Source organism: Saccostrea echinata, unplaced genomic scaffold, assembly GCF_033153115.1.
Source record: "Saccostrea echinata isolate AGI-Se365-2 ecotype Australia unplaced genomic scaffold, CSIRO_AGI_Sech_v1 ptg000029l, whole genome shotgun sequence".
In the NCBI taxonomy this organism is placed as follows: domain Eukaryota; kingdom Metazoa; phylum Mollusca; class Bivalvia; order Ostreida; family Ostreidae; genus Saccostrea; species Saccostrea echinata.
The window spans coordinates 38792958-38807722 of record NW_026889778.1 but is presented as its reverse complement, the minus strand read 5'-3'; the positions used below and the strand labels follow the sequence as shown (position 1 = coordinate 38807722).

The 14765-nt window shown below is 33.9% G+C and overlaps 2 protein-coding genes across 3 annotated transcripts; one reads left to right on the top strand and one right to left on the bottom strand.

Annotated features, from left to right (window-relative positions):
* Positions 1-1546: 1546 nt before the first annotated feature.
* On the bottom strand, positions 1547-9743 carry LOC133195925 (pre-mRNA-splicing factor 18-like). Of its 2 annotated transcripts, none has more exons than XM_061331909.1 (10): positions 9649-9743; positions 9441-9551; positions 6379-6447; positions 5742-5855; positions 5283-5435; positions 4603-4671; positions 4267-4407; positions 2922-2993; positions 2346-2501; positions 1547-2113 (listed from the first exon to the last, which is right to left on the bottom strand). In XM_061331909.1, the coding sequence occupies exons 1-10, from the start codon at positions 9718-9720 to the stop codon at positions 2027-2029; spliced, it is 1044 nt and encodes a 347-aa protein (XP_061187893.1). In that variant the 5' UTR covers positions 9721-9743; the 3' UTR covers positions 1547-2026. The 2 variants fall into 2 exon arrangements, with proteins under 2 accessions (XP_061187893.1, XP_061187891.1); XM_061331907.1 differs by having other exon boundaries at positions 1550-2113; positions 6379-6443; positions 9437-9551.
* Positions 9744-9913: 170 nt separating this feature from the next.
* On the top strand, positions 9914-13478 carry LOC133194814 (uncharacterized). The gene is made up of 5 exons (XM_061330719.1): positions 9914-10070; positions 10307-10487; positions 11491-11700; positions 12040-12251; positions 12444-13478. Exons 1-5 carry the CDS (start codon positions 9939-9941, stop codon positions 13131-13133), a joined length of 1425 nt encoding a protein of 474 aa, XP_061186703.1. The 5' UTR covers positions 9914-9938; the 3' UTR covers positions 13134-13478.
* The last annotated feature ends 1287 nt before the right edge of the window (positions 13479-14765 follow it).

The following is a 14765-nucleotide window of genomic DNA, read 5'->3' as shown; positions in this document are numbered from 1 at the left end:
GGCCACAATTGAGGATCAAAGTTTTACATAGAAATATATAGGAAAAATCTTTAAAAATCTTCTTCTCAAGAACAGTAAAGCCATGAAGAGTCATATTCATAGGGAAGCATCCTCAGGAAGTGTAGATTCAAGTTTGTTCAAATCATGACCCCCCGGGGGTAGGGCGGGGCCACAATGGAGGATCAAAGTTTTACATAGAAACATTTAGGAAAAATCTTTAAAAATCTTCTTCTCAAGAACAGTAAAACCATGAAGAGTCATATTTGTACGGAAGCATCCTCAGGTAGTGTAGATTCAAGTTTGTTCAAATCATGACCCCCGGGGGTAGGGCGGGGCCACAATGGAGGATCCAAATTTTACTTAGAAATATATAGGAAAATTCTTTAAAAATCTTCTTCTCAAGAACAGTAAAGCCATGAAGAGTCATATTTATACGGAAGCATCCTCAGGAAGTGTAGATTCAATTTTGTTCAAATCATGACCCCCGGGGGTAGGGCGGGGCCACAATTGAGGATCAAAGTTTTACATAGAAATATATAGGAAAAATCTTCTTCTCAAGAACAGCAAAGCCATGATGAGTCAAATTTATATGGAAGCATCCTCAGGTAGTGTAGATTCAATTTTGTTCAAATGATGACCCCCGGGGGTAGGGTGGGGCCCAATGGGGGATCGAAAGTTTTACATAAGAACATATAGAAAAAAAAAATTCTTCTCAAGAACAGAAAAGCTATGTTAGTCTTATTGATATGGAAGCATCCTCGGGTAATGTAGATTCAAGTTTGTTCAAATGATGACCCCTGAGATAGGGAGGAGCTACAATGGGGGATCAAATTTTTACAAAGGAATAAATAGGAAAATTCTTTTAAAATCTTCTCAAGTACAACAAATTCATTTGTTATATTGACATGAAAGCATCATCAGGTAGTTTAAAATTCAAGCCCCCCCCCCCCCCCTGTTCATTACTGAACTGATTTGTGCATTAGTCTAGCCAGTGTGCTCAGGTGAGCGATGTGGCCCATGGGCCTCTTGTTTTTTAATAAATTTGATACGCGCACATATATACATGATACAAATTTTAAAAGAAGTACGTACCTTGTCTCGTCTGTATGGATGAATCAAGCTTCATTACATGTCTGATAAAATCATTTGTAATAAAATTATATGTATTTTCCTACAAATTATTATACTCCTTCCAGCTATCAAAGGTACATATACAATGAATTGAAATAAAAGTTCAAAATTGTTTTCTGGAACTAAGGCAGAAAAAAGTAAATAGTTTTCAGTTCAGAGAATTTACAGATTTCTTTTAACGTAACGTTAAAATCATTAACGCCGTGATGACGTTATCACGTCAAAATTTGTAATTTTTAAAGAAAACTCCCCATTTTTCGAGATATCTGACGGAAAAACGGTATGTGATAATTAAAAAAAATAAAATGATCTTGAAAGGACACATCGTAGACATGTTTGTATAAAACTGAAATTAAATTTGGAGACAGGGCCGCCTTGTTATACGTAACGTACCCAGTTCTTTAACATGCTGAGTTTTATTACATGGTTTAAAATCACTGCCCATAAATAGCTTGAAGATCAACATTATATTAAAACAAAAACAAGTGGTTCAACATTTCCAGATTAATTTCCAACACATACATCTGTAAATAAAAATGTGCTTTTGTTATCAATATTTTTGTTTTGGCTGGAAAAACTGTCATGATGAAGTTGGCATGATTTCTCTGATTGTTATTATTTCTTTGCTGAAATAATTCTAATAGAGAATGAGGTAAGATTCTTGCTTTTTTATAGGCAACAAGACCAGTTGACCATAAATGCACATTCAACCAACAGAAGAACAATTTTCCTTCATGGATATTTTATCAAGTCTGGTGTAAGCTGCTCATAAACCATTTACCTGTACTTAATTGAATAAAAATAATGGTAACTCACTGCTTTTCTGTTCTCTGTCAAATCAGCACATTTATAAAATATATAATAACTTATTAAGAGCTTTCTCGATCAGTCAATATCACGTATTGGGTTTCTCGTAATTTACACTAAATGATGGATCTGTGGGGAAAATCTTCTGACACTGTGTCATAAGTCTCTTTAATGCCTGGAATTAAAGAAAAATTAAGAAACATCAGTAGTCACAATGCAAGTCATTTCATTTACAAAATACAATTCACAAAATAAATAATGGCAGATCAGGGATTATTGAGAAGTATTGAACTCTTTTTAACTGGAAAGTTTATAAGTATATTCAAGCTATTGCAGAATTGAAAGGTGGAAATTCATTTTCAAATTAGTAAAAATATTCAATTTTTAACTCTTCCTTTTTTTTTTACCTGTATATACTTTCTCTGTGTTTCATCATTAAGTACGTGTGCGATATGCCGAGATGAAATTTTCTCACGACCAGTACGAGCGTGGATACCCACCATAGTGACCCCGATAGGCCAGGGAGCATTTCCAATAGCCATCTCCAAGTACGCATCATTAGCCTTAGAAAGAAAAAACATAATATAAGGAAGGAACCTGTGCATGATGAACAGGGAATAAAATACAAAGTCAATGAGTTGTAATGTTTTTTTTTCTTTTCAACTGAGTGTACATATTCTCTACCAGGAAATGTTTTGCACACATTCTTCTGAACACATTTTAAAAGAGTTTCAATTTTGAGCAAACCTAATCTTCTCTAATTTCATTTTTATTCACTTTTTTAATGAAAATCAAGACATTGAAGGAGAGAACTTTCAAGCATTCAGAACACATCACTAACAGTTTATGTATAATCTTGAATTACCAAAAACTTTTTTAATAACTGATATATTTCTATATGAAATAAGATTAAATTCTATCAGATCATGTTTTTTTTCCATGAATGACATCAATACACAATATGAATCATATTAAATATTTACCTTTAGATAGTCTCTATGCATTAGGTGATGAACAATGATAACCATGGCATCTAATATATCTTCATCAATGGTCTGTAAAACACAAAAACCAAAAGTCTTTGATGAGCTGTAGCTCAGCAGGTTTGTACATAAAATGGTGGTAAAAAAGACTGCACCTGTATTTTAAACACCTTTCTTTTTTTGTTTGGTTACATGTATATATATTTACAAAAGTTATGTTTTCATGTTTTCTAAACTCTTAACAAGTTTTATAATTCTCAAACCAAAACTGTAAGAGGAGTACATTTTATCAACTATGGTAACACCTTTCATTGAAATTAAAAACTGACAAACAGAATTACATATCTTTGTGCAGTGTTATTTTGTGATTCATTTGGAGGAAATCAGTTTTTGTGTGATTTTGGAAAGTAAAGAAGTGATCCCCCCTCCCCCCCAACCTCATCCAGCCCCATCCCATTAGAAGATTAAATAAAAAGGACAGAGCTGCAGCATGAGCAGTAACAAAAGTTGGTGCATTTAAAGTTGTCAACATTGTTTATATTGATTAAGTCATTATGGATTGACATGCTTATCCCCTTGAGGAATGAGAATTTATTAAAAAAAAAACAAAACAAAACAATTATATTCTGGTTTAAAAAAAGCAAGCCTGGTTGGCAAGTTATTTGTAGCAATACAATTTTTGTTAAATTTCATGGGTTGGGCAATTTAATACTGTCTGATATTAAATGTATGCATTACAGAGTAAGAGTTGCTTCCCATTACAAAGCATTTAGTATCCATGATAGCTTTTTGTATTATGTGTTTATGCAAGAATGTATTTGTCTATCAATAGACTATCAAACAGGTATATGTTATAAATGTGTTTTATAATCAAGAGAAATAAAAAAAAAAGAAAAAAGAAATGTATGTTTTTCAAAATAAATCAATCCTATGAAAAGCAACACTGTAAAGAATGACAAGTTCTACACCAATTTGATGCTCTTAACCTCTTGCCAAATGCCAAGTAGAAATTCTGATTATTAAAAAACTATTGATACATTGAATCCTTCTTAATTAGTCCAAACTGTAAATTGTACCTTGTGTATGATGTTCCTAAACAATGGCTTGAGATAGCTGACTGTAAAGTGTACCTTGTGTTTGAAATTCCTGAACAATGGTTTGAGAAAGCTGACTGTAAATTGTAACTTGTGTCTGAGATTCCTGATTAATGGTTTGAGAATAGCTGACTGTAAATTGGACCTTTTATTGGAGATTTATGAACAATGGTTTTAGATAACTGACTAAAAATTGTAACTTGTGTCTGAGATTCCTGAGACGGTTTGAGATAACTGACTGTAAATCGTACCTTGTGTTTGAGATTCCTGAACAATGGCTTGAGATAACTGACTGTTTGTGTGTGAATGGCACTTGCTTCCTTTCCTTTAAGTGTTCTTTTCTCGTCCTCTGTCCTCTCATTTAATGTCTGTCCCCACATTTTCAGGAGGTACTGCAACAAAAAAATCATAGCTGAATCCTATTTAACCTATTCATTACATTTTCATATTTAGGATAAGATGATTAAGGGACATATACAATGCATGTATTAGCACCCATGTAGCTTAACTTTGTCTAAGGCAAAAAGAAAATTACCAAAACTATATGTTATTCTGTATTTTGCATTGCTTTTCTTCACTAAACTTACCTTTAGAAATCTCAAAATTATATCAGAGTTTTTCTCTGAGTCACCTTTCCCTATTTCTTCTTTCATTTTCTATTTGAAAAAAAAAGAGACTGTTATAGCTTTCAAATATTCAGTAATCCATACCTACATATATAAATGCATATTTTATTAACAAAACTTTTTTTTTTTAAATGCTTGCTTCTGTGCAGTTAAATGTATGTGTAGCCAAGCCTGATTATTTTCTTTTCAAAGATTATCCACTAATTATCAAACTTTGAAATCTCAAACAACAATATCAAAAATACCATGGAAAAGTCAAGGTGAGCTGGAAGTACCAACCACTTTTTCATGTTTTTCTTCATGTATTTAAACCTCTATATCTCAAATCCTTGGATATCTCAAAGTTTTCCCTGGCCCCAATTAAGTTTGAGATAACAAGGTTTGACTGTATTTGTTACAGAAAAACTTGCCTTATCTGGATGTTGTGTATTCCGAATTCTTGCCTAATACAATGTTAACTTTAAGTCCCTTTCAGACAATTCAATTGCTTAAATTTTTTCTAATCTGAAATATTGTCTAATCTGGTCACTTTCTTTGGAACCATTGGTGTCCGGATAAGACAAATTTTACAGCAATTACAAATGTGATGCAATAAACCTTTACCATGTTTACTAACTTATGCAGGACTGAATAATTTGTACCTGAATGTCCTCCACTGTGGTGCCGTCGTCTTTGATTGACACATCATTTGACTTTTTGCCACCTTCACCCGATGTGGCAGCTTCCACCATTTCTTTGAAATAGTCTTCATCTACTTTGTCCATAGCTGCTTTGAACTCATTCCTGAAACCCTCCTGTCATCAGAAAAAGCAAAACATTTGTAATATACAAGGAGGGATATTTTCTGTGTGTACGTGCATCCTAGTCATACTGGATACATGTAAATATGAATCTCTCATTTATAAATGACCTACTTACAAGATGTGTTGACTACAGATAAACAAGAAAAAAGATCCTCATTTGAAAGCTATCAAAAAATTTTAAATTCCAAATTATCAATAGAAAGTATTTTAGTATTACCTCACAATTCATAAAAACAAACTTGAAGAAATTTTACAACACATTTTATATTGGATCAATGATCTGCAAGCGACATTTACCTCTCTGGCATCAGGTCCATCAGTTTCCAGTCTTTTTAGTCGAAGATAGGCCTCATAATCACTTTCTCCAAAGAGTCTGATAGGCTCGTGTCTCTCTCGAAGCCTTCTTATCACCTGTGAAGAAAAAAGTGACTTTTAGCTGAGGAAATTCATGATCATCTATTTCTATACCAATTTGCTCTTCTGTCTGCTTTTTCCCAAAGAATTTTTTGAACCATTTCAATAGTTTTAAGAAGTATTCCTTTTAATTAATAACAGCTACATATATTACAACTTTGCAAATTACATGTATAAACATTATAAGTTACATTTCTTACTAGCTTGCATCTCTATGCAATTTTTTTTATGCCGAACATGATGAAGTTGACTTGAATAGAAAACATACTTGTATTATTTAAAATTTGACCTTTTTTTGCAGATTTAGCACTTTAAGGATTAATAATCAATTAATTTCTAAAAATTGAATATTGTACTACTGTCTTACTAGAATTCAATTTAACTGTGGAATCATTATTGTTCATGGATGACCAATGTCCATGGATTTCATGGTTGCCCTTACCTATGAATTTACATCCCCATGTAATTTTTTTTCCAAACTATTGATTCATTCAATCTTCATTTATTTGACAATAAATACCTCCTTTCTTGCTAGTTGAGGGACCTTCTCTTCAGACTGTCCTATTTGTTCTTCCTGAGAATCTTCTACCTAAATCAATTAGAAAAGAAATGATTAGAAGTACCTCATATAAACAGATAAGCAAAGCATTCTAGAATTACTAATGCACTCAAAAGACTAACCTAAAAGAATCTTTGACACAATAAGTCAATAATTTTGTGAACATCAATTTATAAGGACACATGCCATGAAAATTTGCAGAATATCAATCTTAAAAAGTAATGTTCAGCACATGTAATATCTTTTTAAGTGTAGAAAACGAGTACAAAACTGAACAAGAAGTCTGTGAGCCAATGCTCACTAATAATACCCCCGCTCTGATGTGAATACACAAGTTCGGTTATAGAGAAAGACAGTGATAATCAGGAAATTGACATCGGATTTGTAAAAACTGAATCCCAACATATGGCACGCCTAAACAAAGATTGTGCTAAAATTTCAAGCATCTGTGATAAGTAGTTGCTGAGAAAACTACGACCAAAATTTGCTATGTATGTTTCAAAACAGACGCATGGATAAACAGGAAGTTGACATTGGATTTGTTCCAAAAATGAATCTCATTATATGGCATGCCTTAACAAAGATTGTGCTAAAATTTCAAGCATCTGCAATGAGTAGTTGCTGAGAAAACTACGACCAAAATTTGTTATGTATGGTACGGACAGAGGCACGGATTAAGAGGAAGTTGACATCGGATTCGTACAAAAATGAATCCCACCATATGGCATGCCTAAACAAAGAGTGTGTTAAAATTTCAAGCATCTGTGATGAGTAGTTGCTGAGAAAACTGCGACCAAAGTTTATAATGTGTGGTACGGACAGATGCACGGATAAACAGGAAGTTGACATCGAATTAGTACAAAAATGAATCCCACCATATGGCATGCCTAAACAAAGATTGTGCTAAAATTTCAAGCATCTGCGATGAGTAGTTGCTGAGAAAACTACGACCAAAATTTTTTATGTATGGTACGGACAGACACACAGATAAAGAGGAAGTAGACATCGGATTCATACAAAAATGAATCCCACCATATGGCATGCCTAAACAAAGATTGTGCTAAAATTTCAAGCATCTGCAATGAGTAGATGCTGAGAAAACTGCGACCAAAATTTGTTACGGACAGACAGACACACAGACGGACAGACAGACAGACAGACACACAAGGGTAAAACAGTATACCCCCCTCTCCTTAGGAGCAGGGGTATAATAATTTAAAAGAGGGATAGAGAAAATGGACATGAATCCAGTCCTTTATCAAGACCTGGACTCTTGGATTCTTGTGTCAATAATCTAGCCATTAAGCTACAAGGCAGTGCTAGAACTAATTTTCAATATTCACTAAATCAGATCAGTCAGTCTTAGCTAGTCATTATACAAGTACTTTGGTTCAGTGATCTGTTGACTAGTGAATATTTTATTTACTAAACAATTACCATACTACTCCAGTAGACCAATCTGTTTTCAAAACAACTGGTCTACTTCAAAATTTACTTGTCTAATGCCAGCAGACCACCTAACTTTTTCTACCTGTAAAATCAATTTGTTCAGATCAAACTACAAACACTCCTGACCCCTCCTTAAAGACCTTTACATCCAAATACACATGATATACCACCAATCACTCCCTTGGAAGGATTTTAAGGCTCAGTTTCAGAGTTTTTATTAACATGACTGAAATCATAAAAAATTCAGAAAATATCTTAGGCTAATACCCTAGATTTTTTGTAATTTTTTTTATTTGGGGGTGGGGTGGAGGTTAAAGCTTCTCTTTCCTATTTTTGTTGCTATATTATAAGCAAACATTTGGAATACATAATTTCTCTACACCTGAAAAATGCTACTACTGGGTACACTGTAGACTGTTTTTGCAGTATCCAAAATGAAACTGCTAGACCAGGTCAAGGCACCAAATGCAACAGGAAGGAATATAAAACTACTAGCCTGACCAGAATTTGAATCTAAGTCCCTTGAACTCTAGGCAGGCACTCTACAGAGCTATTTGGGTATTTGCAGAGAAATATTTCTGACTTTCACATGTCCCCCACTATCCTTAATTCTCTTGACCCTCTAGACACCTGACCAAAACCACTTATCACTAGTAATTTTTATTTTCACTTGTCACTTTTCTGGTACTGCCAAACATAACAGGATGAGAGAAGACGCTACACAATTTGAACTTGAGTCCCCTGAATTCCAGACTGCATCTCAGGAGAAGGCTGAAGCCCTCTCCAAGTCCATTAATCTCGGTTGAGATTCAGCTTGGCTGCATATTTGGACCAACATTTAAACCTATGAATGCTTCCTCAGTGTAAATGTCAGTCCAAATATCCAGCCAAGCTAAATCCCAGTTGAGATTATGGGTTCATAGGGCAAAATCCTTTCATTAATAAAACATTTTAGCTGGTGCTCTCTAAGTTGAACTGTCTGACAGAGGCAATGAACCCTCCTGACCATGATCAGTTGCCTACAAAACCTTACTTGCAGAACTGTTGCTTTCCAAAAAAAAAAAATGACAGACCGGAGAGCTACACCCAAAGAAACAACTGTATATTTATTGCGCACAAAAAAGTGAGCTGTTTCTCGATTTATTTCTCCGTATTTTTTAAACTCCAATCTCAAAATGTTCCTAACACATTTTTTCACATCAAAACATTTCCTATACCCCCCCCCCAACCTACAACCGTTGTAAATAGCTCTCCTGGGTCTGAAATTGAGAACATCCAAAATTTCGCCTGTTAATACTGCCATTTTAAGTGGCTAGACAATTCGGCCAAACATGCTTCGTAGAGATGTCAACTACAAGAATAGTTGATAGAGGTCTAAGGAATTTTTTGAAATCGAGCTTTTGTGCAGTTGAGGTAACAATTTTGAGAAATAAATCCAGAACTGAGCGCAACTTTTTGTGCGCAATATATACAGTTTTTTCTATGGGTGGCACTGTAGCTCTCCAGTCTGTCATTTTTTTTCTTCAGGGAGCTACAGTTCTGCAGCTAACAAAACCTAAGACAAAAGGACTAACCTTTTCTGGAGATTCCTGTTTTTTGTCATTCCCCCCTTTATGTCTTTTCCAGTACTCCTCCTCTTCCTTTGCTGCTAAGTCTCCTCGTTTGAAATATTTTTTATTTGGTGCCTAAAATAATAGTGCGTCATATCAATATTTCTCTAATTTCTTTTAAATTGTCCACGTGTAGTTTAATATGATCGAGAGATGAATGTAAATGACTTACCAGTATGTCTTTCGATTCTACTTTTTGTCTTTTTCTGTTAATTTCTGCCTGTAGCAATGCTTTAAAATCCATATCTTTTGCTACAGCAAGCAACCTGCAATCCAATGTTTACAAAATTCTCACTAGCTCTTCTGTTCACGGAGGCGAAAAAAGACACTATAACAATGTAGTTGAGAACTAAATGTAGATTGGTTGAAATTGTTCACTAGTAAAAAGTTATCCAATCAAATTTCTTGTACTGAAAATAATTTGGAACATGAACATTGAAGGTGCCCGGATATTGAAAGAAAATGCTTATTATAACATTATTACTGTCGTTTTATTTGACATCGCCAGTATTCGGGCTGATGAAGATTACAACATATAATTTATGGAATATAATGTTTAACTGGGATGTTAGAAAATATCGAATAGCAAGAATGGTGTGCTTATTTCAAGATTTAGTACTTATTATCTACAAAACTGCATAAATCAGAGACATTCTTACATTTCTGCTCAATAAATTGTACAGCTGCTAAGCATACAGCAGTATTCTGCTTTTTGGTCACGATAGTTGTAACTACAAGCAAATGAAATTATGAAAAAATTCTGACATAAAGGAATGCTGTCTGATTGTTGTAGAAACAATTTTGTTCAGTAAACAAGCATGTCTTTCTAGATAAGGGAAGAGCAGTCTGATATCATTGGTTTTCAAGAGGTGAGATTTGATGCTGAAACAGGAAGAAATCAGGTGTCTGATCTTCAAAAGCTGCTTCCTGAATACCAGTGGTCGTTTGTCAATAAAGCTAATGATGTGTCAAGGAAGGAGAACTCCATTCATAGTGGATGGAAAGGGGAAGGTATCCATCATTCTGTGAAAAGTTTGTTCTTATTAACTTAATGATTAAGTGTGTTTTAGAATGATATAATGTGAGTGATCAATGTTGAATCAATACATGTATACAGTTGAACTTTGATGTCTCGAACCCTAATATCTCAAATATCATGGATATGTCGAACTGATATGGAAGTCCCATCCACTTATTCTTTAAATATTTTACCCTGGATATCTGAATCCTTGGATATCTCAAAGTTTTTTCTTGGTCCCATTAGTTTTGAGATAATGAGGTTTTACTGTACAATGTAACATGTATAACAAGCTTGCTGTAAGTTGGAAAAGTCTAAATTTGTGTCTGGACAATCACTAGTATGTACCCCTGGCCAAATCATTTATGATGTAGCAAATTGAAGGGGATTTTTTTAGTACTATTTTAATTGGAAGAACACAAAGTTCTTTAAAATAAAATGTCAACCTCATTATCTCAGACTCACTGGGACCAAGAAAAAACAGAGATATCCAAGGATTGAAGATATCGAAGGTAAAATATTTAAAGAATAAGTGGATGGGACTTTCAATCCACTATGACATATCCATGGTGTTCAAGGTATTGGGGTTCAAGATATCAAAGTTTAACTGTAATTGTAACATTTTTTTTTACCTTGTTTGCATCTCTATTTCATTATTGTGAACAAGTATTAATTCATGAAAATACAGAATTCAGTACATTTTCTCTCTTACCTTCCCCCCTTTTTTGTTCTTTTTCTTTGAGTGGGATAGAATGCTTTATTATGTCTATGAAAAAGGGTAAGTTATGAATTCTTCATGTTGAAATATTTTTTGATATCAACATATTTTTATACTATAATACATGTACATGTAGTAGTAAAGTAAATTTTACATCCTTGATAAAGACTGATTCATAAAATTTTTAAAAATATTTACCATATTTCATTATTTTGGTATATTGGTGTATTTGTTTTAATTTGTAAACATAAACTTATTCCTTGTTCATGATGTTTTAGGTATTGGAATTTTGAGCAGATATCCAATTATATCTGCAAATAGAAAAGTTGTTCCATACCAGCAGGGACCAGACACAAATAAAAGAATCATAATTCATGCTAAAGTCAGAACAGATCACTCTGGAATCCTTGATGTGTTTGTTGTTCATTTCTCTTACGTGAGACAACAACAGTGTGAAAACGCAGATGCCCTCTTACGTTTACTTAGAGGTATGTGTATTTAAAATGTTTAATTGTGACGGTTTTTCTTTTGGTCTCCTTTTTACCCTTCATTGAATGTACATATTACAATTTCTTATCTCTTATAATATGTTCAATCAGAGATAAAATATATACAAAGGAAAAAATCATAGTTTTTTCTTTTTTTCCAACATGCCACATTGAGTAGCAAAACGGGCTTAGCCCCTTTGGGTGAAACTTTTTATTTTTTTAACTAAAATTAGATTTTGTTCATAATAAAACAATATGTATGATCCTTACCTTTAAACAAATTTTATGGTCATATATATGTTTACTGAAATCATGAAGATGTACATCTTTTTCTCATAGAAAGAAGCTTTAGATATGTTGTCATCATGGGAGATATGAATATCTACAAGGACTTTGAATGGCCAGTAAAGTTGCTGACTTCCAAACGCAGGACAGACTTCAAAGGCTGCATCCCTCAACTACAAAGCTTCCGAAGAAAAAGACAAACATTTTTGGATGCTTGGACTGAGGTGCATGGATCAGAAGAGACAGGATATACTTTCAGCAACATGGTATTTGTAATATTTTACTTTTTCATTTTACTGCAGTATGATCATGGTAGTGAACTAAAATACACCTATACCATACACACTGTACATAATGATGCATGTATATTAATAAGAAATTCTTTTCAAAAATCAAGTACAGATGAATTTCTTGAACATCACTTATAAAATTAAATGCTTTACAAAATTTTGTTCCAGCCATCCCCAGGACTGGAGAGCCGACCTGACAGAATTATAGTGAATTCTAAACTCGACGTTAAAGCTGCCTCCCTTACAGGAGATGGCTCCTTCTACAAAGACAAGTACAGCTCCAGCATCAGTTTTCATAGACTAAAATCCTTGATCCACCACTCCTATCTCAGCTACATGGGTGTGACAGGCTATCCCTGTGTACAGGATTGTGGGCCAAATGGTTCATGTCGGTGTGGGGTGTGTGTCAAGGGGGATAATTCAAACAACTGTGATTTGCCAAATTGTCCAGAGTGCAACCATGATACCTACAAGAACATAGTTTTGTTTGCCTTAGTTTTCATTATTGTGTGCTTTCACTTGTTTTTTGCTGTTTTAATTATTTTTATCAATGGTGCAGATTTTCGAAGAGAAGCAGTGTTTCAAATCTTGGGATGCAACTGTTGTTTATGTCATCCAGACAATTTTAAAAAACACCGCTCTTCTTCAAGAATGAAACTTTTTAGAAATTGCATGAGGTGGCCATTATTTAGACTGCCTCCTTTTTATTTATTCTTTTTCTCCATTTTAAGTTTGGCTATTGCCTTATATAGTTTTAACAAGGTATTTGTAGATTCTTTTAAAACTATTTCAATGGTTATGGATGAGGAATATTTTCCCTCGGACCATTTGATGCTCTCTGCTGTGATAGCAATATAATTTTTCAAAATTTTTTCTTTTACATTGAAGAATAAGTCCCCTTCTCTAACTGCCTCATTTTGAAGTTATTACTGTGTTAATCTAAAACAGGAAAAATGACACAGGATAAATATATGTTTACATTAATAGATCCCAATAGATCATACCAGGTCAAACCATTGTTTTGTGGCATTCATATATTAATTTATTTCAGATTATTTTTAACAGCCTAGCTGCTATTTTGATATTTTTGAAATATCAAACACGCAAAGATAGACAATAATTTTATACGCTTGTTACATGTACCTTGTACTTCATATAATTGTATCAGGAAATTTGCCTCTGTTTAAATTGTATGCTTGATGATACTAAAGCAAGAAAATAATTATTGTTGTTGTTTTTCAAAATTCAAACAATTCAAGGGAATTTGTAAGTAAAAAAAAAAAAATTGAGAAAGATCATCCTCATTTTCAAAATCAGACTTCTCCTACACAATTTTTTGCTAGTCAGGAGAAAAAAGAATTTTTTCATAGATGATTTTTAAACCTATACATATTGACATCTGTTCAAGTTTTGGACACGCAAAAAACCTATTGCAAATTCTTCAAAGTTAATTCTTAAATTATCTATGATTGATATTCAGGAACTGTGAAATGTTTCTCAATATTCCTTCATAAAAAAACCCCACTATCTTAATCTGTAAAATACATTCATTGTATATACATGTAGTAAAATGAATCAAGAATTCAGGGATACATAAAAAGTCAACTCCATTAAACTCACCCAGTGAGAAATTCAATTTTTTTTTTTTAGCTCACCTCAATGAAGTTGAGATATGCTATACTCCTGATATCATATCATATCATATGATAGGTGTCAGTGTCAGCCTCCAGGTTAAAGTTCTCAAGTAACTAAAAGCCCTATCTGGACCAAACTTGCAAGGATGATTTATCTAGAGATGCACATTCCCAGATATGCTTCAGATGCTGGGTATGAACTTTATTTTCCACTTGAGTGACCAGATTTATTGATTGATTGATTTTATGTCATTTTACGTCCCATTCGAGAATTTTTCATTCATATAGAGACGTCACCATATACCGGTGAAGGGCTTCAAATTTTGACCTTTACTTGGCACTCGGGGGCCATTGAGCAGTGAGGGATCTTTAACATGCCAATGCCTGCCATGACACGGGGCCTCGGTTTTTAAGTTCTGATCCAAAGGACCCGCAACTTTCACTTCAAAGTGCCAAGTGCATGGCGAAGGAACAGTTGCTACCCATTTTTTATCGACTTAGGTCAGTCGCGGCTGAGATTCGAACTCGAGACCTCCCGATCATGAAGCGAGTGCTCTACCGACTGAGCTACTGTGAACGGTAGTGACCAGGTTTAATTTTTTGGGCAGGTCCCTTCCCAGGTAACTAAAAGCTAGATGGTGACTAATTAATTTGCATGGATGATGCATCTAGGGATACACAGCCAAAGATTTTCTTCAGTTGCTGGGTCCAACTTAAATTTTCTAAACGAGTGATAAATTTTTTAGAGCAGGCTCATTCCCAAGTTTTAAATTATATTTCTTTTGGTGACCAAACTTGTATGGATACTACTTCTAGAGATTTATATTACGAGACATGTTTCAGATGCTGGATCTGA